Here is a 26869-nt window from a genome sequence, read left to right as displayed (position 1 = left end):
GATGGGAATTGTAGTTCCTGAACATCTGGAGGGCCATAGTTGAAGACCCCTGATCCAGACCCTAAGCAGCTTGGTAAGTGAGAGCCCTGCCCCTCAGACTCAAGAAGCTGGATACCCCAACTCCTAAGAACTGGATACCCCAACCCCTAAGAACTGGATAGAAAATGGGGGCCAGTTTTTCTATTGTTGGATGCTTTTTCACTGTTGCATTTGTTCATCTTCACCTAAGGCCCTGGACTATGCCCATATAATCTTACAGAATCCATTAATTTTGCAAAATTAGCACAATCAAAGAAAGGCAGTTGATAAAGTTAAGCACCTTTTAACTCCTACGAACTGGGAAATCAAGCATACACTTCATTGTCTTGTGTTGGTCTAATAGGACTTGAAAATGTCCAGATTCAGCAGGATCATGCCCCATGTTTTGATATACACTAGGGAGACAGTTCATCCTGACCCACGGGCTCTCTCCTTTATCTACAAACACAAAGACCAGAAAGTAGCCTTTTTTACACTTAGGATTTTTTAAAAGGAAAAAATGCCCAAGTGTCAGCAAACTGGAATTTATAAAAACTTAATAAATATATTTTTGCTTTTATAATTGAAAAACAAGGTTGAACAGGCACCTGTAAAGTCCACAATCAATTCAATTCATGACAAATGCTTGTACAATTCGTACAAAATGTACAGAAGGGAGATAGTTGATGCTATGTGGGAGGCGATGCTCTTCCTGCCAAGCAAAGTCAGTGGAATAGAATGCTTTGCTTCCTATTCCACTCTGAGTTCCCTTTCTCTTTGTGCCAGATTCAGAATTTCTTCCTTCTCCTGAAGTTGGCTTTGGTTTGTTGCCGACTGCCTGAGCCTGTGGCCAACTGCTTTTTAAAGTCTACCAGGCAGGTTTTGTCTTCTGAAATAGAGGTGAATGATTTAATGGGAGAGTCACTGCAAGAGGCATGGGAAAAATGGCTCCAGTTGTCCTTGTCACCCTCAGCTTCCTTGTCCACCTCTGGCGAGCTGCACCTGGTGAGAGGAAAGTGCAAAAAATACTTCAATTTTTCATGCAAAACCAGGCAACCACCTCAACAAGTTTGCATGTATGCTTCATTGTAAGTCACAGTCTTACAATTGGAACCTTTCTAACAGTTTCCTTTTCAGTTCTGCTGCTAATGACCTGTACTGACTGGGAAATTATTATCACCTACACTTTTTGACCATTAATGCATGAGGTAGAAGAATGGCAGATTCAGTGCAACAAAAAGTCCTAAGTTTCTTCTCTTCTCTGCAAACGCAGACCTGCAGCTTAGCGGGTGCGATGCCCCACTCAGCCATAATGCCTAGCAAACTGATGGCACACTGCCTAACAAAACATGAGCCATGAAAAGTGCCAGAGAGGAAATGGGGCATTGTTAAGACGCTGGTGATTGTGAGGCTTTTCTTACTTTTAGCAGTTACCCAGCAACAGTTACTCCAAGAATTAGCCTTTACAAGTGAATGCAGAGGTGCAGTTGAACACTGGTGAGTGGGGCTTCCCTCACCTCTGAATTCCACATGGATTTCAGGAGTGGGCCAGCTGGCTTGTCCTACCAGATCTCCACATGGAGATTGGGGGCAGAGCAAGTCCGTTTTATGCCAGTCTCAGCTCACCTGGGGTCCAGCTTTAAACTACAGGCTTCCAGCATGCAGTTTAAAGCCCGATCCAAGCCTCACTGAGGCCAGGATCAGACTGAGCACTGGGGGCTGACCCAACTAGCTTTATACCATTGGCCCCACCTCCTAAGCTCCACCTGACTGGAGGTGGCACTTGGAGGGCAAGGCCAACAATTTACAGCTAGAGCTGGTCAGTCCCTGGTGCTCAGTTTGATCCTACCCTCAGACAGCTTTGAATCAAGCTTTAAACTGCAGGTTGGAAGCCTGCTGTTTAAAGCTGGACCTGGGCAAGCTGAGGCCAGCATCGAATGGGCCTGCCCCACCCTCAATCACCATGTGGAGATCTTGGGCAGGGGAAGCTGGCTGACTCTGCTTCCAATCTCCACATGGAGTTCCGGGGCCGTGCATAGCTGTGTGTGGGGTGGGGCACCCAGGATTCGCCCCGATGCATTTTATAAAGCTATGCCCCTGGTTGTAGGGAGAGGAAGGGAAGGCATTTGTAAATTGATTTGAGACTCATTACAGGAGAGAAAGGCGGGGTATTAATCCAAACTCCTCTTCTTCTGGGGAAACAACACAAGTGGTTGGTTTGGGTTTCTCTTTGGATTACCAAAGTTTTTCTCTTGGCTTTGGCCCTGGACACTTTCTCTCAGACAAGAGCGGTCCTGCTTTTTGCTAGAGGCTTTGCTTAGCTACTGACAGAATCTGTAACAAAAGAATCAGTAACTCACCTTGAGTCTTCTCCAGGTGGTGTGGCCCTCACCTTTGCATCTGAAATGAGAACCAATCAGACTCTTAATTAGCACAGACCCCTCCATTCCAGCAGTACCAGTAGATGCTAGAGTCTTGAAACCAGGCAAGGCTATAATTCCAGTGGACAAGCAGAAAAAATAATCCTTGCTAAACACTGTCAAGTCTAACTGGACAAGAAAGGGTAGACCACTGTAATTATTCAGAGCATTTTTAAACTGCCATTCTCTGGACTATGCCCTCCCCTTGGCTACAGTCTGGAAGGAGGCACATGGCAATATTTTAAAATCTGTGTTTCTTTTATAACCCATGCCGTCCAGTCAAGCACAGAGCAAGACAACATACTAGTAGAACATTTGTTTCTGAAAAAATGAAAAAATGTGCTGTACTTTGAAATGCTACATGTAGCATACTGGGAAACAGAAGGAGATCATTACACTACACAAATTGATGTGAAATAGTAGCTAAAAACTGACATACGAATCAGGAAGTCCCCAGTTCCACTGTCACATTACCCATGGATTTTCTAGGTGCCTTTAGTTAATGTTGTAGTCAATCTGCCTCAGTCTTACATCTGAAATATGGGAATAATACTATTTTACCTTACATCTGACCCACCATGTAAAGATTACATGACGTACTAACGAAGTAATTTGAACATGCAAAAGAACAACAGAAATGCTAAATATCAGTCCCAGGCTCTTCTGCCTCATGGCAAAGCTGACCTATACAATACAAAGCACCTACTAATGTTTGTTCAAGAAAGAGAATCCCACCAATGGCTTTTGCACTCACCATGGTCAGCAAGTCCTACTGTAGTATGCAAAGGTAGGTGTCACTGTAGTATGCAAAGGTAGGTGAGCACCAATAAAAATTATCGGTAAATTTTGGGTTTGGTTAATAAAAACCCAGAAATTTTTGGTAAAGTTGATACCCATCGGCTTTATTCAGCTTTTACTGAACGTTTTCAGGTTTTTATTATACTAGAAACAGAATCTCAAAACCTATTTGCAGCGGCATCCAAAACATGTTCACCCCTTAGCTCCTCGATAACATTTAAACGGGGATGCATAGCAGATTATATATACATAATGATGAACCCTAGCCTTAGGAGAGCTATATCATTGGCTAGGTTCAATGTTCTGCCTTCAGCGCTGCTATATGGCAGATTTTTTAAAATAGAGGGTGCGAAGAGATTCTGCTCCTGTAACTCTGATCAACTAGAAACTTTAACCCATTCCCTCTTCTACTGCACTGAACATGAAGAAATTAGGGGGAAAATATGCAAATGCTCTTCCCTTGAACTGTGACAGGATTCCAGATACTCAAAAGATCTTATACTCGCTAAATAACCCTGATCTTGTAGTTTGAGAATTGGTGGCCAAGTTTTTACTAGAAATTATACACCCTAAAGGATAGTTCTGTTTTTTAACTTTGTTGTGTCACTCTGTGATTATCTGTGTCACTCTTTGTTATCATTCTCTTTGGGGATTGTTTTAAACCTGGTTTTTGTCTTTTTTTGCTCTGTATTTTACCTGTATTGTCTTATATGCCAATAAAAGCTTGGTGCCACTACTAACAGGTTTTTATTATTTAAACCCAAAACATTTCTACTCTCCTCGCTGCCGCTGCTCAAATCCATATGGACCTAAGAATCACAGCGGGGAAACCTGCAACTGAATGCTGCACTCAGCCATTCCGAGCGCAGTGCTCAGTTCTCTCCCCAAAAGAGCCAAATAGTGTTCAGCTTCTTCAGCACCAGGGTAATTCAGTATTTTTATTGGGAAACAAACCAAGGTAAACCCAACAAGGGTTTATTCAAGGGATTGTTTGTTTGTGTGTTTGTTTGGGATTCAGGTTTGTTTGGGATTCAGGTTTATTTAATCCCCACCCTTACTGTGCATTTGGCAAGCTGAACCAAAAAGAAAATGGCAGCACTATAAAGGAGCCGAAAAGTGGATCCTGAAAATGCTAATTTGGTTCGGCATTTTTGGGCCACTTCGGCATTATTGCTATTTAAAGAACAAAGATGAGCAGAACCCCCTGCCCCCCCACCCCCCCAACCTACTGACGGCTATCGCTGCAGTCTACATGACCTTTGGAAGTTGTGGGACACTGCCAGCTACCTCCAAGACCCATGTAGACTTCAGAGGTGGCTTGGAATTTTTGGGATCAGGTTTAATAGACAAAACATCCAGAAGAAAAAAAAAACCCATACCAGTAGGGTGGTCAACTTTTTTCAATTTTTTTCAAAAATGTCCATGTCTTTTAAACCCAAACCTAAAAAATTGAAGGGGGAAATTGTGTGCACCCCTGTACAAAGGTCTGGTGTTGGTGTACAGAAACACATAGTTTTGAGAAGAGCAGGACCACAGCTGAAATGGAGGAACAGCAGCTCAGTTGTGCTATAGAGGTTTGTCATATTTCAGTGATGCTGTGCTACAGAAAACTGAGTAGGCACCAGTGCTCGTCCCCTCCCTTACCTGCAGCTTTGTGTTCGGATTGCTCCAGCATGTTTAGGAGCCGGCCTTCACTTCTTCCCTCCTGCTGTGACGAAACAAGACAAACTCATAAGGACTTTCACAAAACAGGACAATATTTGTTGTCTCCTGGATAGAAGTTAGGAGGGTGGGGCAAAGTGCATGTGAAAAGGTTCCAAGAGGAGGTTTCAGGGCGGCGGCGGCAGCGGCAGCAGCAGCAGCAGCAGCAGCAGCAGCAGCAGGCCTTCTGAACAGGAGCCTCCCCTTGTTTAGCTGGTAATCAGGTTTAAAATTCTCTAAGGAGTTCAGATTCTGCGAGATTTCTCTGTTGCCTTGATAGTGCTAGCCTCTTATCTGGGAGATAATCTCAGCCTCCTTTCAGAAGAAAACATTGCTAAGGTATATTCCCACTGTGGGTGTCTAGCATTCCCATGGCCCAAAGGAAAGAAAACTGAGAACAAACCACTTATTTGCCTAGAGATTTGCCTTATCTGAGAGAGGGGAGACATCTCATGGGCTTTACCAATCTTCATGCATAATACCTTAGACGTGTGAGCAGAGCTAAGAGACATCATGAAGGTATGGGGGGGGGAACAGGATTCCCACTTACAGTGAGACACTAGGCCAAATCCCTGCCCGAGACCTAGGCGAGTCTAATTCCAAAAGGATACAAGGCAAAATGAGGAGGAAGCTGAAAGGAATCATAAACCATTTTGGACATGATGACCTCTTGCAAAACCCTTTACTTTGCAGATGAGATTGTCCATGCACATCTCTCTCTGTCACGTCAAAAAGGGAACTGCCATGGAAATAATCCCAGCTCATCAGTCCATTTTCTTCACTATCAGAAAAGCTTGTTCCCTGAACATGCCAGCAAGTGAAAAGTCAAAGATGAATGGCATCATCTGTTTGTAGGCAGAGATGTGTATTTGGCTGTTGGAAGGGAAGGACTAAATAGAAATTGACTAGATGAGGCAACAACAACTTCTAAGAAAGAGACAAAAGAAATCCAAGAAAAAAGGTACTAGGGCAGTGGTGGGATTCAAATAATTTAACAACTGGTTGTTTACAAGCACCATTTTAACAACCAGTTCTCCTGAAGTGGTCCGAACCTGCTAAATCCCACTACTGTACTAGGGAATCCATTGAGAGAGGATTTTCTTGCCTGATATACATCTATTTGCAAGAACACTGGAGAACCAGTGTGGTGTTTAGGCGGACTCTAAACTGGAGAAGCAGGTTTGATTCCCCACTCCTCCACATGAAGCCTGCTGGGTGACTCTGGGCTAGTCACAGTCCTCTCTGAACTCTCTCAGCCCCACCTACCTCACAAGGTGTCTGCTGTCGGGAAGGGAAGGCAATTGTAAACTGCTTTGTGACTCCTTACAGGACAGAAAAGTGTGGTATAAACCCAAACACTTTTTCTCGCTTCCTCCACCATGACAGCCAGTACGGTAAAGTAATTAGGAGCAGGTGGAATCTAATCTGGAGAACTGGATTTGATTCCCCACTCTTCCACGTGAGTGGCAGACTCTTATCTGGTGAATTAGGTTTGTTTCCCCACTCCTACATTCTTGCTGGGTGACCTTGGGCTAGATCTTTGGAACTCTCTCAGCCCCACCTACCTCACAAGGAAGGTTGTGGGGAGAGGAACTGAAAGGAGTTTGTGAGCCGCCTTGAGTTTCCTTACAGGAGAGAAAGGTGGGGTATAAATTCAAACTCTTCTTCTTCCATGGAGTAGGGCCAAATTACAAGGTTCTATGTTATCTTCACAACAGTCCTATGGGGTAGGTTAGGCTGAGACCATGGGACTGGTCTAAGCTGAAACAGCAAGCTTCATGGCAGTACAGAGATTTGAATCCAGCTGTCTTTGAAGCTAGTCCAACCTGGAACAGAAAGCACCTGTAGTATGACAGATTCATTTTTCTGGGATGGCACATAAGAAGGTAGCAATTATGATCTTTAGGCTGGAGCTAGAACAGACTTTATGAAAGTTGCACATCAGCTGCCAGCAAAAAGGAGCCCCTTTCCCTGGTTTGTCATGTGGATCTGTGGCAAGTATCCCTGCTCCTGCAAGCTGCGTCATATTAAGGAGGTAAAGGCAAAGACACTCTTAGCACAGTGACATCTTGTCATGTATGCTGATTAATCAGTCATTTTGGAGAGGAAAAGGGGATTTAGGATGGCTGCTCCTGACAGCAGATGTACAACTGAACATCTAGTTTCAGCCAATGAAACTGATATCTTAGTTTGTTTGGCAGTGCATGTTATTATTGTTTTTCCTTTTCCTTTACCAAGCACTGCTGTCGCCATCAATCACCTTCTTCTGGTTTGTCATAATCGGACACAGAGCACTGTGTGGTTATCTGGAAGAAGGCAGTGGTAAACACGTCCTCTGTGGTGGTCCAGTTTCTTCACAGAAAGAAAACCTTTACAAAACCTTCTTATGCATCTTCTGGGGATCTGGGAGTATGAAGACTTGTCTCTAGGATAGAGAAGCACGGCTGGAAAACGCTCAAGAGCAGCCGCTTGCAGTTCACTCTTGCTGGGGTCAAAGTTCTAACGCCCAGAGGAGTGGCAGTTCTGAGGTGCAACTCCAAAAGGGCACCTCCCATGCCTGTGTTAACATAACACGTTCTGTCCACACAGAAGAGAGATTTGGGAAGCAGAGTAAATTGCATGAACGGAGGCCTCCTGCAGTGCTGGAAACTGCATCACGCTTGGCTGTGTCCCAGCCAAACTCATCAACAGGCAATCACATCATTTGTGTGTGAATCCCTGAGGGGCTGGGGCCTGGGATGGATTTAAGGGATTAGACAAAACCAAGACATCATGGTGCATCTTCCTGCTGAGAAATCACATTGCCTGAGCACTCGCGCTGCTGCCGTGGATTACAACCTCCCCGTCAGAAATAAATCAGTAAGGAGGCCACATGCAGATCTCGATTGCAAATAAGAGGGTAGACAACTGCATCAGAGGGGGCTGGGGTACCAGGATGCCGAAGCCCCACCGACTTGTGAGAACTGTATATGGCTGGACAGCATGGCCTAGAAGGTTATCAGTGACAAATACTAAAAGAAAGGGTCAGCTAGATCATCTTATTACAGTAAGTCCAGACACACCATGTCATAAACAGATGTGTTGCGAGTGCATGTTTGATGTTCATAATGCAGGACCTCTGATGAATTTTATTCTAGCTTTTTTCACCTGGAGGCAAATTAGCCATGGCTTTACCATGCAAGGGCATTTCCTGCACTCCCACCAACCACTTTCAAGCTGCAATTCCAATTGCCTTCCCTATCCAGAGAACACGTCCCCAGTTAATTTCCCAGCTTCATCTCTTCCTCCACATTTCATTCCTAATTTATTTCTCCTTTTATAGGTGTTTTCAAAATGTTTTCATTGGGAATTTGAATTTTTTGCATGACTGCACATTTCAAATGTGTATTACCCCCCCCCCCCCTCAATTCTGTCTGCTTGTATTTCCCCACTCCTTTTAAGAAAAATAGTTTTAATGTGATACAGAAACATGAGAAGATTCTGGACTTCACTGATATGTATGTCTCAAAAAGGCACAGAAATGCATTTTCCTTCTTTGGCTGCCAGCCGGCCTATAAGCAAAGGGTGATCTTGCAAGTGTCGTTGCCAACTGGAAACGTCCCGGGTTCTGCAGGTCTGGCTTGTCCCTTTCAAGGTTGCCGCTGTGAGCAGGGAGCATCTCCAGGCCTGACAGAACCCTATTTGCTGACTGTAGCAGTGAAAGAAATTATGTACCCTACTCCTGTGGCAGTTACAAAGGAAACAGCCATGACTGTTTGTAAATAGACAAAACACTGTTGTGGAATGAGTAGATGACCCACACTGAGAACAGAACAGAGTGCCTTGTCCCAAGACGAAGTGCAGTACCTTTGCTAACCACAAAGAATAATTGAGTAAACACAAGAAAACATTCAAATTTTGGATGAATATGTATATAAATGAACTTCTTGCGAGAACTCACAAGTAACCTAAATATTAAAAGATGGGGGCAAGAACAGCATCAAAATTCAGGAATGCACTATGAATCAATTCCTTACTAAAATATATCTCCGAAGGCAAAACAGGCCTCTTTGGGGTGAGAGAAGCGCATTGCCTCCAGCACTCAAACTCCTGGCATGGACAGAAGAAGGAAATGGAAATAACTTTGCAACAGGGAGCAGGAATGGGTGTTTTATAGGCTACTAAGATGCAGTTGTACAGAGATTAGTACAAGCACACCAACTTTGTCAAAGCTGCATGTTTCTACACCCTCAGAAATAAGCCATTTTTGGCCTGGATAATCAGAGCTGACTGCCAGGGAGTTACACAGATGTCTATGTTGTCCAGCCCCTCAGGTTACACCATTGAGAAATGTTACTTTCCAAGTGTGAGGAGTGGAGATTAATTTTTTCCTGCTCCCAAGAGAGAGGAAACTGTCCTGGAGCTCCTCCTTTATCAAGCATGTCAGTGACTATTGCAGGAACATGGAGAACTGCATAGACAGGGATGTGTGCATTTTGTGTGCTGAGAAATCTCATTTCAGGGAACAGAGGGCTTACTAGCCTTTACAGATATATTTGGGGGACGACATAGCGGACAGTATTTGCTCAGAAAGAGGCACTGCAAAGGAATTGCTGCGGTCATGGACCAAGACCTTCCAATCTTATCTTAAGCATTTAGGGTGTGTTGTATCATCTTATTTTAATTCTGTACAGGTTCTCTGAATTCCCAGCTTTCACAGTCCTATGAGAAAGACTAGCTTGAGAGATAACTAGTTGAACTGAAGTTCATGGCTGATTTGAATCAGGCCAGTTCTATACAAGCTATTTACTCCAGTTTGATGTGGTGGGTTTTCCGGGCTGTGTGGCCGTGGTCTGGTAATTCTATTTACCGCAGAGTTCATGCTGTAGGGAAGCCAGCCCCCGCTGCCCCCCCCGCCCCCCACTTCTTTACAGCACTGTGGTGCATTCATTCACCTCCTCCACGATTTCCTCCTTTCCTAAATCTGTTTTTTTCCCAAGTTTGGGGAAAGATAGATGCAAAGCTTGAATGGCTGTTGTGTGGGTGGGAAAGTTCAGACTTTCCCAGTCCCACCCACATGGTAGTCACCCTACAGCAGGCATTTCCCCCCTGCCCCAGAAGAAGCTTTTCAAAAAATTGACAACTGAGTATCATGATAACAATGTAACACTATAGTAAGTAATGAATGTACGGGTTCTCTGAATTCCCAGCTTTCATTTTTTTAAAAGTAGTGTCTAGACTCTTTTGTTGTAGAGAAATAAGGGGAAAGGCAGGTCTCTGCAATGCAAGGGGATAGAAACTTACTGTCCTGATTTCGGCTGCCAGCCGGGGGTTTCAGGTTACAGCACAGAGCTGTGCCTGGAGAAAAAGGCAGGGAGCTGAGAGCCAACAACAAAAAGTCTGCAGTCTGAGAAAGCCAAGTCAAGAGTTCCAAGGTCAGCAGTGGGATTATCAGTTCACCAAGCCAAGAGTCCGTCACACAAGTTCAGAGTCCACAGGGGTCAAAGTCCACAGAGTTCAGCATTGTAAGAGGATGTGATGCAGACATCAAGTCACTTAGTTGCACCCAAGTTGACATGTTCTGCAAACCTCCCTGTTCTAGGTCCTCCCAGGCACCTGCCATTCATCCTGTGGGGAACCCGATTCCTCCTGCTGAAGGGGATGCCTTCTCTGAGCCAGCAAACACACCCTTCGACTTTTTGCTTGCAGCAGTCCTCTACAGTGCTGCCTCCACTGGTGAAGGGGCTCAGGTGAGCTGCTTGTCTGAGGCACCTCAGCTGGGGCAGGGCTGAGTGAACAGGCACTAACTTTTTAAAATGAAAGATGCAAATTCACAGATAACATCACATAGCAATATTCAACTTCTGGGATTGTTTTTTTAAAAGAAAAACCTCAAAAATTCCTAACGGTGCAGGGTATGTGTGGCCCCTACCCATGGGCCAGGGAAACGATCTGCAAGTCTGACTGCCACTATAGCAGCAACAGGGAAGCTACACATGATTGTCCCCATGTGGAAAAGATGTCAGTCTCTCTCATCTTCATCTCCACACTAGCTCTCTTCTCTATTCCTTCCCTTTACTGACTTAAACCAATCCCGTTTAACTCCCACCTATCATTCTCCACTGGCGACTAGCCTTTGAGCAGTGTTTGGGGGAGGGTTTTGCTGGCACCTTCAGACATACCTGCAGTCACATGAGAGCTGCTGTTCTGTGAGCCAGTGCGGTGCAGCTGCAGGAAGCAGCTAAACGAGGCAATGATGGGGAAAGAGATCAATCATATGGGACCAAAACCACAGAACTGGCACTCTCTCTCTCCCCAGAGTGGCCCATATCCACAACTGCACCATTCAGCCCCAGCCCCAGCCAATTATGGAACTGACTCCCAGGAGTGTGGCTGTTGGGCAGCTGGAAGAACATATGAAAGGAACCAGAGCCAAACTGACTTTTGTGGTCAGAGCTATCAGCCCATCACAGTCTCGAACAAGACGAGACAAAAGCAGGTCAGCTACCTTGGCTTATAGCACCAGCACCAAGCCTCACAGAGAAGTCCCCCCTCACCTTTGCTTGCCGCAGCCTCCTGCCACCCTGAGTTCCATTCGCACTCTTGGAGCACCTTTGGAGTCGAAGGCAGCCGTCCACGTGCCTCTGGTACTCCTTCAGTGGCACCAGCGACTTGCAGACGTAACACTTCTCATACCTGCCAGGCCAGAAGAGAAAGGAACGCATTAGGATAGCAGCAATTCCATGGGAATGTCATCTCAATGCATGGCAGCTGTAAAAAAGGCAAACTCTATGCTGGGGATCATTAGAAAAGGAATTGATAATAAAACTGCAAAGATTGTCATGCCCTTACATAAAGCAGTGGTGCGACCGCACTTGGAGTACTGTGTCCAGTTCTGGTCGCCGCATCTCAAAAAGGATATTGAGGAGATAGAAAAAGTGCAGAGAAGGGCAACAAGGATGATTGAGGGGACTGGAGCACCTTCCCTCTATGAGGAAAGGTTGGGCTGCGAAGCCGCTTTGGGACTCTTTAGTTTGGAGAGGAGGAGGCTGAGGGGGGATATGATTGAAGTCTACAAAATTATGCATGGGGTAGAAAATGTTGACAGAGAGAAATTTTTCTCTCTTTCTCACAATACTAGAACCAGGGGGCAGTCATTGAAAATGCTGGGGGGAAGAATTAGGACTAATAAAAGGAAGCACTTCTTCACGCAACGTGTGATTGGTGTTTGGAATATGCTGCCACAGGAGGTGGTGATGGCCACTAACCTGGATAACTTTAAAAGGGGCTTGGACAGATTTATGGAGGAGAAGTCGATTTATGGCTACCAATCTTGATCCTCCTTGATCTGAGATTGCAAATGCCTTAGCAGACCAGGTGATCGGGAGCAACAGCCGCAGAAGGCCATTGCGTTCACATCCTACATGTGAGCTCCCCAAGGCACCTGGTGGGCCACTGCGAGTAGCAGAGAGCTGGACTAGATGGACTTTGGTCTGATCCAGCTGGCTTGTTCTTATGTTCTTAGGATTCACTCTGCTTTGAGTGCTTCTGCAAGCCATTTCATGGATAAAGCATGTCAATGAAGCTGGATGTGCACAGCGGGATGACCAATAAAGCTGGCCTGTTGCCAATCAAAAGGACGCAGTGATTAGCAGTTTTTCCCCCAACTGCTTCTCTGTGTCCTGCTGCTGTAGCTGTGGGATGGTAATGAAACCAGCTCTTCTGGCCATCTCAAACAATGCAGATTTCCCTTCAGATATAAAACACCCTGTCAACACAGCTCAAATGAAGTGTTATGCTTTTGCAAAAGAGGGCCACATTTTCCCCTCCAAAAAGCAAAACCCATTTTTCTTCTCTGAATGAACTTGTTGAACTGGCGATTCGAGCCCTCGTGGGCACAGGTCTCCATTTTACAGCATGAAGCACTGAGAATGCGCTCTGTTGCAACGAGCTTGGCAAAAGTGCCCACCTCTCTCCTCCAAGCGTCACTCCAGCCAGCTCATCTGTGTGCCAGTGCTCCCCTGCAACTACAGAACCAGCAGCTTTGCCCAAAGAAGAAAGGGAAGCTAGAGCCTGAGAATGATACTGGGCAGTGGGCACAAGAGAGTAAAAATGGAATTGGATGCAGCTGCTCAGTCAGAGGTCCTGAACTGAAGGAGTTTGGCAAGCCCTGCTACTCTGTGGCAGTGACAATGGGTCTGAAGACCGCCCTTCATGCTACATTCTGCAGTGCCGCTCCATATTTTATCTCCAGTCGTTGCCGATTACCAAGATAATGTGTCTAAACAGAAGCTGTCCTCTCTATAATTAGCCTAATTCCATTAGTGATGTTGCCATCCAGTGTTTGCAACCGCAAAATTACTTCCATGGCAGGGATTTTTGCTGTCAGATCCATTCTTATGATGCTGTGTGGGTGGGTGGGTGGTGCAGGAGGAGGAGGAGGAGCAGCAGCAGCAAGAAGGATTAAACTAAACTATCTCCATCTGAACAAAGTCTCGTTTCATTAAGGGTATTGCTTCTGGTGCCACCCTTAACAGCCTTCTCCGTCACTGCTTCTGGCCAACATGCAAACACAGATACACGATTCAGACCTACCCGACACATTCCCATGGCTTGTCTGCAGCCAAGGGTGAAAGACCGCAGCTTCCCTTGTGACGGTTTGTGCTTGCCTTGATTTCCATCTGCCCTGTTAAGTGCTCACGCCCAAGCTGTGTGCTACGGGCCAATCAGCCATCATGGGGCAAAAAAGGCTGTCCAAGCTTTGCAGGCCCCCTTTTCTTCTAGTTTGCTATCATGGCTTTTACTTGTCAGCTACTCTCACAGATCAGGGGTTTGGTTGTTCCAGCTCAGAGCAATGTGAAACTGTGTACCTTTCTATCATATTGAAACAGATGTATGCAGCTGTACAAGCAACAAGCAATCCCCTCCAACCCTAGAGCACCGGGGAGAAAAACAGACACTACTGTCATGTGATCTCTTTTAGTGAACGAAGAAACAGACAAAGGCAGCAGGGAGAGAAGCAAGGGAGGGCTCTAGGAGGCACCAGCTCAGACCAAGCGGGGTTGACCACTGAGACCATGTAAGCCATTAACAGTTGAGGATAATCTGTACAGGTTTTTGTGCTAATCTCTCTACTGGGACCAGAATCCAAGGCAGGACTGGCTTGGTTCCCAATGTCTTCCATTGAGATCTATGGGATAAAGCCAGAGGCACTGGTCTCAGTGATGAATGAAAGGGGGAAGACACTGGAGACAGACTGAAGTATCAGAACTTCTCCACTGCGTAGTTAACAGCGTATAAAAAGGCTGGGGAGAAACCATGACAGATCAAAGGCTTCCAAAACAGAATACAAAATGGAGCAAAAGAAACTAAAGGAACATGAGAGGCAAAAACAGGCAGAGAAAGAAGAGGATCAGACGGGCTTTTCCTTCACAGGAGGTCTCTCAGATTCTAAAGGGAAGCAGGGCAAAGAGGGACAGGCACCGGTGCAATCAACCGAAAGGAGTCATGCAGACAAAGATGTCCATGAGCGGCCGCACACGGAGCCTTCCCGCAAACTGAAGAGAAGAGGCGCTGTGCGACGGCAGCAAACCTACTTACTTGCCAGTGTCTGCAGGCTGCGATGTCTCTTTGCTCTTGGCTTCCCTCTGTCGCCGGGTCATCACTTCAAAACAAGAAGAGAGAACAGCTGCTTGCCAGGCACCACCACTCTTCTCAAGAATCTGAGGAGGGTTTGTCAAGCATCCCCACAAAATACACAGCGGAGTTTGGGAAAGCATCTCAAAGCTCTCCCAGCCAGTTCTCTGGGAACATCACAGTGGGAAAGGTGAGAGCAGGAGGAGTGCAAAATGGGACTGCTTCTCTTACTGTGAAAGCTGCGGCAGAAGAACTTTCACCCAGAAACAGCATTTGCTAATGTTCTGTCCTCCTGACAGGAACGTAAAAACTCTCATGTCTCCTTCCGAGCTAGCTGGTGAGGCTCCCACGAAGGCTTTTTTCCCCCTGGACAATAATCTGTAAATTGATTGCCACATTAACATGAAATCTGTTGGCAGTCTGAGGGGTGAAAGAGCTAAATGCGGCCTTCATAATTCAAAATAAAGATTCACTTTGATAATTTGACTCCCTTACACAAGCAGCCTCAAAACATAGGACCACTTTATACACGTTTCAGGTGCCCTTTCTCCTCCAGAACTACTCCATCCCTAAAGGGTGGGGGATCCTCTGGCTTAAATCAAGGCTTGGAAAGGTGGAACTCCACAGATAAAGATAAAAACTACCCCAATAGTTTTGAACAAAGTGCAAGGCTTTCAATGACAAGTCAAAGGGGAAACATTTGCACTGAGGAAGGACTCCATTCGATTTGTGTACAGACCCCAAGATATCCTATTTCTATACTTCGACTGAGTATAAATGCTCAGCATAATAGGGTTCACTTGCATTTACTTGAAGGTATATAATCCACTTTGATTAAAACCTTTGATTTTGGCAGATTTTGGAACCTTTTGGAAAGGACCTAGATAGTAGAGGGAAGGGATGTGCTGACAGCAAGGGAATAAAAGAACAATGGGAAGAGGGAAAGGTTATTTCCTTTTCGGGTTGTATGAATCGTTTGGCTTGACACAGATGAAGAAGGGTTGGGGTTTTTACATTCTGCTTTTCTCAACGTTAAGGAGTCACAAAGTCACTTACAATCAGCTTCCCTTCCTCTTCCCACAACAGCAACCTTGAGAAGTAGTTGGGGCTGAGAGAGTTCTGAGAGAACTGAGACGAGTCCAAAATCACCCAACAGGCTTCATCTGAAGGAGTGCGGAATCAAACCCAGTTCAGAGTCTGCCATTCTTAACTGCAACACCTCACCAGCTCTACCCTTTGACTAGAAGCTGCTTCCAAAGCTTCATTTAGTTTTCTACTTCTTCAGCAGATTCTAATCACACTCTGGATTTTCTCTTTGCAGTCATGAGGACTAGAAGCATGCTTGATTAAAAAAAACCCAACAGATGATGATGAAGCCAAATTTTACACTTAATTTAAGTATATATATTCACAACCCCCAGTATGGGCAATGGCTCTCCACTTTTTCCTAAAGATGCATGGAGACAACAATGGCATCGAACTCGGTGTCTGTCAGCAAGTCCAGCCAGGAATTTTCTTGCCAGACATTTGGGAGAATAATTTTTAAATGTTTTCTTCATACAGTTGAATTCCCCTCATTGGATCCCTGTTGACAGGCCACCAGCTAAGCAACTTGGGGAACACATGCGATAACCTCAGCCATTTCCACCCGGGTGCTAGAGTTCCTAATGCAGAAACAGATGTTGCTTTAAGCACTCTTGGGCAATCTAGCAGAGGGGACAGTGTATTAGAACACTTTTACAGCCTTGTGTCAGATCTTCCCATGCTCTATACTCTCATTAGGAGAAAGGTCTGAATCAGTGTTATAGACGCTATAAAACAGTTATTGTTTGCGCAACATCTGCTGTAAAGTGGGTGCCCGCAGAGTTCAGAATAGAAAGATCCCTTATCATTGCCAGCACAGCCTGGGCCTTGAAGCATACATTTTGGCTCCACAGTTTTTCGGTCCCTGTTCTCTTGGAGGTTATGATAATCTGCTAGTTTTAGTGGATGCACTTTCCAACTTACATGCTGCAGTGACCAGAATGCAGCCTGTGTGTTCTTTGGGTTGAAGTTTACAGTTACAGGAGAATTCTGGGATATCTACTAGAAATCAGGGGTGGGGAGAGAACGACACCTTCACTCCATGCCCAAAGGCACTGACCCGGTCATTTCCAACAAGCCTGACTTGGATCTGAATCAAGGACCTGGGTGCAATAGGCTCTCCTGCCCTGCTGTTAATCCTGGTGTCACTTGACACTCCCAGAGGGCTTTTTACCAAGTCTGTTTGCAGTAAAAGCAGAGCAGTTCTCAGACCCAGTGTGCAGTTGTTAATATTCCTGTAACAGTCTCTCTTAGAGTGCCTTGTGCACAACTCAGGTGTTAATCAGTGCTATTTTTTCCAGGAAAAGAGAACACATCTGGCACAGCAAGTCTGCTAGAAACCTTTGGGGACTGGCACTACAGAAATGCCAGGAAACACCTCCAGCTGTGCTGCCAAGAGAAGCAAGAAGAACATGGACGGCATCACCAACAGACTCACCCGACACAGACAAATTGGCATGCTCCCGTTCCAAATGTGGAACCCAACAGGGCCACTGCATGTTTGGGCCAGCAGAGCTCAGCTCCAGCAAAGAGAGCCAATCTAGAAGAAGGTTCCTCTGGAGAAATCGAGGGTTGGGTGGGGAAAATCTCCTCAGGAGAAGCTACCACAAGTTAAGTCCACCCACCCCCCACTCAGAACAAGAAAGACGAAGTGCCTCACAACTACCTACCCAATACGAGCACAGCAGCTCCTCAGAACAATCCTGCAAGGCTACAGGCAGCCATGATCACAACATGAACAGCAACCAGATTAAAACTTTATCAGCTTTAGATTTCACCCTGCCAGAACAAAGGAAGTTGGCCTCCTCCTGGACCCTCTAGATGTTCTCTCATCCTATGCTGATGCATTTCTCACTGGCTAGCCCTTTCCGTCCGTGCTGAGACAGTGTGAGAATGTAAGGAAGGATATCATAGGTAGGCTGTGCAGGGATGCATGTGCAAAGAGGAATGGGGTTTTGACATGCAACAGGCTCAAATTCCTCTTGCCTTTGCTCCTGCACTGAAATTTATACTTGACTCTGGACTGAAATTAGACTGATATGCTTTCCCTCCATGCTTCAGCCAGGCTTTGTTTTTTGTGGCATCCTCCCCTCCGTATCTACGTCAGTGTTTGTTTGGGGCATTATTTCTTAGATATTTCTCACTTAGATATTTCTCACTTTAAAATCAGCCCAGTAAATCAGCACCATCCACAGTCCTTCTATGAGGGGCGGGAAGAGAACAGCTTCAGTGAGAGACACAAAGTCTGGCCAATCAGACTGTACTAATTGGGCTTGCCAAAACAGGTTTCCTTGGAGTCCAATCTAAGCAAGATGAGTATATGTATGTCAGAAATGAAGCAAAGGTTTCCCATGGTGGGTTAGTCACTGCACTCCTGAACATCTGAAAGAACTCTTAGATTACTTCAGGAGGGGGTAATAGGGGGCTTCCCTGAGGCCTGCATGGTATTTCAGATTCCCAAGTCCCAACTCTCTCCTTTGCAAAACAGCTGGGTACAATTCACATCCCCATCTTTGCAGATATTGGAGAAAATATCCTTACATGATATCAAGTGTCTTGCTGTGCTGGCTGTCCTTTTGGCGATAGCCATCCGATTGCTTCTATGTAGGGCTCCTTTTTCTTGTGTTGAGTATCTACTGTCATTTAGTAAGCACACTATTTTTGCGAGAGTGCCTATTAATGGAAAGAAATCCTTTTACCCTGGCCCTTCTATGAAGTGATGAAGCTCTTCCCTGCATCAGTTGTTACCTTTTAAAAAAATGCTGCATCAGTGCCACTTCTCCTAGTGCCGAAGCTCTTTTTAAAATAGCATCAGCACCCGCACAGCTGTGGCTTGGAAAAACTGTTTCACCTGAGAAGTGGTTGCAGCGAGAAAGAGGACACCCTGCCGCGATCTATTCTGATGCTGGATGTCTTCAGTAATGTGGTCACTGTTGGAGGAATGAAGACCAAGAGGACTTGATGACTGTCAGTCTTTGCCGTTACTCTTGGTGACCTTTCCTGAAAACCACTGGGGAACAGAAAAGAGGGAAAATGACAAAGTCTTTTTCTCCAAGTTGCCCCATATTGATAAGATGTGCAAGGCACGAGGAGTGGTCTCAAAAGGAGGAGGACTCGAGGGGCAAGATACTGGTGCCTAACCCTCTATGCGACGTTAGTCGCTTGCCCAAAGAAAGAGCTGCTGGCCCATCTTTGCTAGACTTCAACTCCACCACTACAGATGGCCAGAGGATGGGACTGTGGAAATCAGCTCAGCAGAGTGACATAAGAGGCCTGAGGGTTTCTTCTAATCCTGTAATGCTGCCAATTGTAACTGGTTCCTCCGTTTCAGAAATTCTTTGCTCTGGCATTGACTGAACTCTCAAGATTGCCAGTACATGCAATACATTGCTTGACTGTCTGCTTCCCAGCTGGACTCCAGATCATCAGCCCTGACAAGAGGCAACAGTATAGAAAGCGGTGGTGTGCATATCGTTGAAACAATGCATACCAGGTAGACTTGCCATAGAAGACACAGGTTAGCTTTGTAAAATTTCAACAGCTGAGGTATGCAACTCCAAGAGTACTCGTAGCAGACGAGCTGTTTAGCCCTGGCTAAACAAATAAGCCCTGGACAAACAAATAAGACAGGCCACTGCATCCAGTGGGACAGAAGGCCTTAAGTATCATCCAAGATGAAATGGCTGATTTAGACTACAGGCTCCAACAAGAGCTAGTGAATTTACAGTAGGCAGTACGAGAACAGTAGACTGACAGAGGTTCCTTTATTACAGAAAACACTGAAAGATGTTAGATTTATAGTACCAGGGACCTCTGGAGTAAATCCAATTAAGCTGTCCTGAAAGTGGATCATTGACCTCTAAAGCCAACGGTGAGAAGGAACTACAGCAGCTTTCTCTGAGCAGATCAAGAGGGAGGATGTTGTGCAGGGCTTTGATTTTCTTCCACACTGTGCTACTGCCCTGATCACAGGCCAGCCAAATACGGTTCAGGAGGAAAAAAAAAACCCTAGTCAAACGTGGAATGCAAAATCCAGAATTTTCAAAGTCAGATTAGTCAAGCTTGGCTCAGCAAGCCTGATGCGAGCTTGCACCAACTTTTTAAAGACGTTTATACAGCAAAAGAGCATTAACTACGTTTGTAAATGTGAGCTTGGCCCAGGTTCACAGGGTTCAGATGTAAAAAAGCAAAACTAAACAAAAGGTGACTTCCATCACAGTTCAGATTTACACTTTCTATGAGTCACCAACAAGGACTGGCAGTCATGTTGCAGTTCTGAGTTCCTGGTGGCAATTCCTGTGGAAAAGCACATTAGGAGCCCAAATCAGATTGGAACCATAGTACAAAGGGAAGAGGGGCTCTTGCCTCCCCCCCCCCAATCAGATTGGAACCACAGTACAAAGGGAAGAGGGGCTCCTGCCTTCCCCCCAAAATCAGATTGGAACCACAGCACAAAGGGAAGAGGGGCTCCTGCCTTCCCCCCAAAATCAGATTGGAACCACAGCACAAAGGGAAGAGGGGCTCCTGCCTCCCCCCCCCAATCAGATTGGAACCATAGTACAAAGGGAAGAGGGGCTCTTGCCTCCCCCCCCCAATCAGATTGGAACCACAGTACAAAGGGAAGAGGGGCTCCTGCCTTCCCCCCAAAATCAGATTGGAACCACAGCACAAAGGGAAGAGGGGCTCCTGCCTTCCCCCCAAAATCAGATTGGAACCACAGCACGAAGGGAAGAGGGGCTCCTGCCTTCCCCCCCAAATCAGATTGGAACCACAGCACAAAGGGAAGAGGGGCTCCTGCCTTCCCCCCAAAATCAGATTGGAACCACAGCACAAAGGGAAGAGGGGCTCCTGCCTTCCCCCCAAAATCAGATTGGAACCACAGCACAAAGGGAAGAGGGGCTCCTGCCCCCCACAATCAGATTGGAACCACAGCACGAAGGGAAGAGGGGCTCCTGCCTTCCCCCCCAAATCAGATTGGAACCACAGTACAAAGGGAAGAGGGGCTTCTGCTTCCCCGCCCCCACCCTGGTGCCATTTTAAGAAGCTGAGATGGCCTGGGGAGGGGGGTGACAGGGCAAATGACCCCTGACAGGCCCTAGGCCAGTGATGGCGAACGTTTTTGAGACCGAGTGCCCAAATTGCAACCCAAAACCCACTTATTTATCGCAAAGTGCCAATGCGGCAATTTAACCTGAAGACTGAGGTTTTAGTTTAGTTTCTAGGCATGTGTTACTCGGGAGTAAGCTTGGTGGTAGTTGGTGGCTTTGCTTTGAAGCAACCATGCAACTCTTCCAATGGGTGAATCACAACCCTAGGAGGGTTTACTCAGAAGCAAGCTCCATTGCCAGCAACTGAGCTTACTCCCAGGTAAAGGATTGTGCTTTAGTTCTTCAAATGAAAATCAGTTGAACAGCGTTTAACAGGGTTACCTACACTGCTTCCCCAAAACTAGGTCTTAGGTTTAATGCTAAGAATTGAGCCCAGCAGCCCAGGCCAGCCTAGATGTGTGTGTGTGGGGGGGGGGGGGGCTCTGTTTGCGAGTGCCCACAGAGAGGGCTCTGAGTGCCACCTCTGGCACCCGTGCCATAGGTTCACCATCACTGCCCTAGGCTGTTTCAGCTCCTGAAAACAGCATGAAGGGAAGGCAGGAGCCCATCCTCTACTGCACTCCTAATCCAAATCTGGTCCCTGCTGTGCTTTTACACAAGAGTTGCCATCAGGGACATCTTGTCTGCAGGATTGCTGCAAATCCCCCATGGTGAACTCATGCAAAGAATTATGCAAGTTTGGCCCTTCATTTTCAAAAGGCACCACCTATAGACATTGTGTGAAGGAAGAGGAGAAAGTATCTTTGCTTTCAACCTCAAGGGAAGAATGAATAGAATCAGGACGTTGGATTTCAAGCTAACTTTAAACAAAAGGAGAGGACAGAACTGATCCGAGAGATGGCAGAAAGGGACAAAGGGGACTTGGAGAACTGCCAAAAAAGTAGGTGGGGTTCAAATTTATGTTTTGTGATAATTTCCAAATTTTGCATTTATATCACTTCTTCCATTTCCTATGCCCAAAAGTGCACAATAATTGTGCCAAGGCTATGCAATTAAACTCCTGTTTCGGCAAGTGATTTGTATTCAGTCGTAATTTACAGCACTCAGGCTTGTGTTTCAGACATAATGTCTGTGCGCTATGTGAACAGATCTGCATGAGTCCTGCCACCATACATTCAGGTGTTAATGGGGGGCAGGGCAGGGGGAGGGAAGGCATTACATCCAAATCTGTGAACAACCGTTTGATCTTGCCCTGCAAACCAGAATTGCAAACTGGGAACAAACCATAGTTTGCAGCCCTGGTTTGTGCTTGCCCTACAAGCTACAATTTTCTGATTCAGAAGAATGAAATAAATACAGTCTTGTAGTATGCAAAGGAAAGATTGTACAACCAAGTCTAAATCATATGGCTTGTGCATATGGGGCCATCCAATAGCTGGTCCAAACCATCATTTTAGGAGTCATCTTTTTCAGAACTCTGGCCTTGCACTGCACAGATTTTCTATGCGCTGAAGCTGGGGTCTCTGTTCAGAACTCACAAGGTTATGAGATGAGAACATAAGAACATAAGAAATTATTCCAGATTCCAGAGATGTTATCCTACATTGCCCAGTACATGTAGCAACAAGCCCAAGTTATCCAAATGCAGACTTGCATTTCAATTTGTGCTGTGTTTACCAGAGACGTAGCTGGGCCAAACTGTGCCCGGTGCGCAGAGTAGCTTTTTTTCCGCTCCCCCTGCCCCCCCTTCGCGGTGCCCCCCATCGAGCACACACACACACCACCACCACCCTTCTCACACTTACCTACGTTCCTTTTCTTTTTGTAGTACTTTTTGAGGCTGAAAAATGCGGCCTATTTACAGTTCAAGGAGAAAGCTTCCTGACGAACTATACTTCCCAGGAGACCTTGTGAGCCCAAGTTCTCCTGGGAACTGTAGTTCCTCAGGCAGTTTTCCCCCTGAACTGTAACTAGGCTGCTTTTTTCAGCCTTAAAAAGTACTACAAAAAGAAAAGGAACGTAGGTAAGTGTGGGAAGGGGGTTGGTGTGTGTGTGTGTGCCGCGGGGGGCACCGCGGGGGGTCGCGGGGAAAGGGGGAGGGGCAAGAGGGTGATTTTGCGCCCCCCAGGCATGCGTACCCCCCACCCCCTTGGCCCTCTGCTACTGGTGTTTACCCCATGCTTGTAATGTTTTTACCATATTTAACAGATCAATTGAAACATATACATAATGCACAAGACACTCAAGAGTAGATAGGCAAGGTAAGAGCATGCAACCTAGACGTAATCCTGACATGTTCTGTGAATCCACACACTCAGTGGAACTTTGGGGATTCCTTCCTTTCATTATAAAAACTTCCATGCCTCATGGCTGCAAAGAAATTCATGCCAAGTTATGGCAACAGAGTTGTATGATCAAACACAAGCAAAAAAAGTAGCTCAAGTTCATTGCATTTAATTTTCATTTTTAATGCTATATACCAAGATTTTTTCAAAGGCCAAGTCAAGTATTTCACATTTGAGGGCAACTATTTCAGAATAGGCATAATGCCTGCTAATAATTTATAGTAGCTTGGCTTGACAAGGGTAACAAAAAAAGCTATGCCAATTATGTTAATCACATGCCATTAAATATGCAAATTGGCAATGGCCCTCTGGCTTATAATGTATTTCAAATGTGGTCCTCAGCACTAATCAAATTTTCTACTCCTGCCTTAACAAAGAAAGGCCAGGCGCTGCGATAGCGCTGTCTTCACTTGATTCCATATAATGACTAAGAGCTGCATATAAAACCATGGCATTTGTGGAACAACTGCATTGCTATTCTTGTTAATTAAAATACAAAAATGTTATGCCATCAGAGAGGGATTATTAATAGCGAACAGCCTTTGTATCTATGTGTTCAATCTGCCTAACGTGATATTTTCTCGTGCGGTCAACAGCCTTTCCTCTCGTTTTTCTGGCTGAACAGTTACAAAAACCAATGTACAGGAGAAGTCTTCTCTTCCGAAGGGCTACTTTGTCAGTATGGACAAAGTCAAAAGAGTTCACATTTTCTTCACACCAATTAAAGCTTTCTTAACTTAGTCACTGAGCACCTCCAAGCAGCTGACTAGAAAAGGACTTTGCAGTCAGTTACACTTTTGTACTCTTGGCAGATGGGAAGGTGTGTCCATGTGTGGTATCATTTTGCTACCCCTGTTGCACCAGAAGTGAAGACAAAACAGAGGATGGTGCATGGAAGAAAAATGGACTGCAGAGGAAATTTCTCACTGATGATCAGAAGTTTAGTGCATTCAAATCCAGATGAACTTTATAATTGGGAAATAGCAGCCTGTCTAGGCTTGAGGGTCAGGATCTATTCACAGGGGAGGGGGTGTGGGGAACACGATGGAGGACGTGCTGAAGAAAATCACAGTGGTCTGCAGACTTCGGAGCTTCACTGTGTTAGCGCAGGGGGAGAAGGGTGTCAGGCACTTCCAGCAATCACAGGGCTTGAAACAAAAGCTCTGCAGATCTGGAACTGCTTCCTCATGCTATTAAAACTACTGATCTCAAGACAACTACAACCCATCCTGGGCTAGTGGCATCTATTGAAACTCCGGCCTGATTCACACCCGCAATCTGATGGGACAGTCCATCTCAGTGCTTTAGGGGTCATTTTCATCTCATTCGTTCTGCAGACCTGGCCTCTGCCTTCTCTTGGCTTGGACAAACCACTCAATCTTTCCTCTAGCCCTTCCCCAGCCAGCCTGCTTCCAAGGAACTCCCCATGCCTGGACCTGAGCATTTGACATGCACAGACAAAACATCAGCAATTTATTTAAAATATAGGATATGCTGTCCTGAGGCAAGATATTAGACTAGACTGAACACTATCCTCACCTTTCGGATTTCAGCATTCTGTCTGAAACTGGACCAGATATTGATTATTCTAATTAGGGCTCCAACAAACATATACAGAGGACAACTAGAAGGGGCAGGTTCTGGATAGGGCTACCATGAACAACTGGCGGGTAAGGCAGACATTTCACAGACCTGGAGTATCTTCAGTTGTGTCTTCTCCTGTGGCATTACAATACATCGCATGTTGTTCAATTTCCAAAACAGGGAATCTGCGATCACACAACGGACATGAGACTGCACCATCAGCTGGAAAGCTGGGGGCAGACACGCTCTGCCCAGAATCTTCATCGGCATCAGCCTGAGGACAAGGGGTAAGGTACAAGTCAAGTTGGTCTTGTTGCAAGGCTCATTCTTCATGATTGACCCCACTCCCTTGATCTCCAACAGTTTCTCCCTGGGCCATCTGCGCTTTCACTTCTAGCAATACTTCCTATTCCCACTGATCAGGCCAGATTCAGGAACTACACACTAATGAGCAAGCACTACAGCACCACTTATCTAATGCTTGCTTCAAAGGCAGCGGGCCTGCTCAAAACAGCCACGAGTCTCCCCTGGAGAACCACCTGTTCTATTTAAAGCCAGGGTTACCTGAGCTCCGGGGAAAGTGGAAAATAGATTTAACGGAGGATGTGAGAGCATCAGGAAGCAAAGCCAACAGAAACTGGCACAGACTTGCAGCACCCAGTCCAGGGCGTGCAGCACTGCCTGCAGAGAATGTTCTCTTGGGGAGTAGAATGAGATCACTCTCCTCACCACCATGGCTAGCTGGAAGCACTGGGAAGGTCTTGCCTGGTGGCACGGACGGCATTGTGACTAGTTGTGAGGTGCACGTGCATTTGTATGTGGTGGCTTGTCCTGGTCTGAACATTAATTTTGGTATGCCCTATGACCAAAATATAGCCACTTAATGTGTGCTGGCAGTTTATGGCACAGAGAAGCTGTTGAAGCACTGATCAAAAGGATTAAAGAGTAAATGTTTATTAGGGAACAACGTTTAGGCTGGGAAAGAGGGAAAAGACAGCCTGCTGCTACCCTGATAGCTAGAGAGAGTCTGTGAACTCAACTTCCAAGGAGAAGCAGGAAATTAGATCTGAGAGTATCTGTTCGAGGACTGACAAGAAGTGACACAAAAGGATGGCGGGGTCACTGCCCTTACAGCCATATCTGGATGATCACTTGCCCGTCCCATGCTGGGTCTTCTTCCCTGTTCTGCTGCACACTAGAGATTGCTATTTCCAAGAATAAGACGTCACATTTACCAGAACCAAAAAGGTTCTATGATCACACTGAGAAAACGAGTGAAATGTTCATGTGAAACAACTAGTAGCCTAACTGCACTGCTAAGCAACTTTGTGGGTCCTAGTAGGCAGCACACTCTGGGAATCTTGTGGCTCCCCCTTGCATTTGTTCTTCTTTCCTCTTCCATTTTCCTATCTGTATACGGCCAAAATGATTCTTTATAGCCCCCTGACTTGGAAAGGAGAGTTATCCCTGCATCTAGCAGCCCTCTTATATTTAATTCTTCCAAGGAGGGCGTACTTTTGTTACCTTAACACCAGCAACCCAAAAGGTCAGCATGTTTAAAATCCAGATTGACAATTGTGTGAACAGAGGAAGCTGCCTTATATTGGATCATACGGAGTCTGTCAAGGTCAGTATTCTCGACTCTGACTGGTGGTGTCTTTCCAGGGCTTCACACGGAGAGGCCTTTCATATCTCCTCCTACTAGATTCTCTTGTCAGGACTTCAGTCTGGGGCCTTCTGTACCCAAAGCAGATGCTGTGCTACTGAGCCATGGCCTCTCCATTTGGGTTTTTTGAAAGACAGCATTGCAGATGAACTGATAGCTTCAAAGTATTTTGTTAACTAAGCTGCCTACCCTGACACCTCTAGCTAAGTTAGAATCCAGCTAATTGAACACGCTATTTTTATGTCTATTCTCATCTATGCCTGATTTTATGGCCTGCCTTCCCTGAATAAACCCTCAAAATTGTCTGGCGTGCTTCATGTTATTCAAATTCTAGCTGCCAACAAGCAATATTACTATTGCTACTTGGATGCCATATTCCTGAGGCAGGAAACGGAGAAGGATAAGAACTCTGGGATAGAGTAGGGAGAGAACTGCCTCACAGCCCCAGGCTAGTTGCTGGGGAACAAACAAAAGAGGACGACTATTGTCTTCATGCCCTGCTTGCGGCCCTCCTGACAGCATTTGGCTAGCCACTGCTGGATCAAGGATGCTGGAATGGATGGACCATTTAACTTGCTCTTTTCCCATTTT

At 45.8% G+C, this 26869-nt stretch overlaps 1 protein-coding gene across 1 annotated transcript in view; it reads right to left on the bottom strand.

Moving 5' to 3' along the window:
- Positions 1 to 547: 547 nt before the first annotated feature.
- Positions 548 to 26869, bottom strand: part of UIMC1 (ubiquitin interaction motif containing 1) — an 81577-nt gene continuing 55255 nt past the window's right edge. Inside the window, 6 exon segments of the mRNA XM_048489796.1 lie at positions 548 to 1020; positions 2379 to 2418; positions 4881 to 4944; positions 11474 to 11612; positions 14517 to 14580; positions 24721 to 24886. Coding sequence (XP_048345753.1) covers positions 807 to 1020; positions 2379 to 2418; positions 4881 to 4944; positions 11474 to 11612; positions 14517 to 14580; positions 24721 to 24886 — 687 coding nt within the window. The 3' untranslated portion in view covers positions 548 to 806.

This window comes from Sphaerodactylus townsendi, linkage group LG03 (genome assembly GCF_021028975.2).
Source record: "Sphaerodactylus townsendi isolate TG3544 linkage group LG03, MPM_Stown_v2.3, whole genome shotgun sequence".
NCBI classification, from domain to species: domain Eukaryota; kingdom Metazoa; phylum Chordata; class Lepidosauria; order Squamata; family Sphaerodactylidae; genus Sphaerodactylus; species Sphaerodactylus townsendi.
This window is presented reverse-complemented; position numbering and strand designations above follow the sequence as displayed.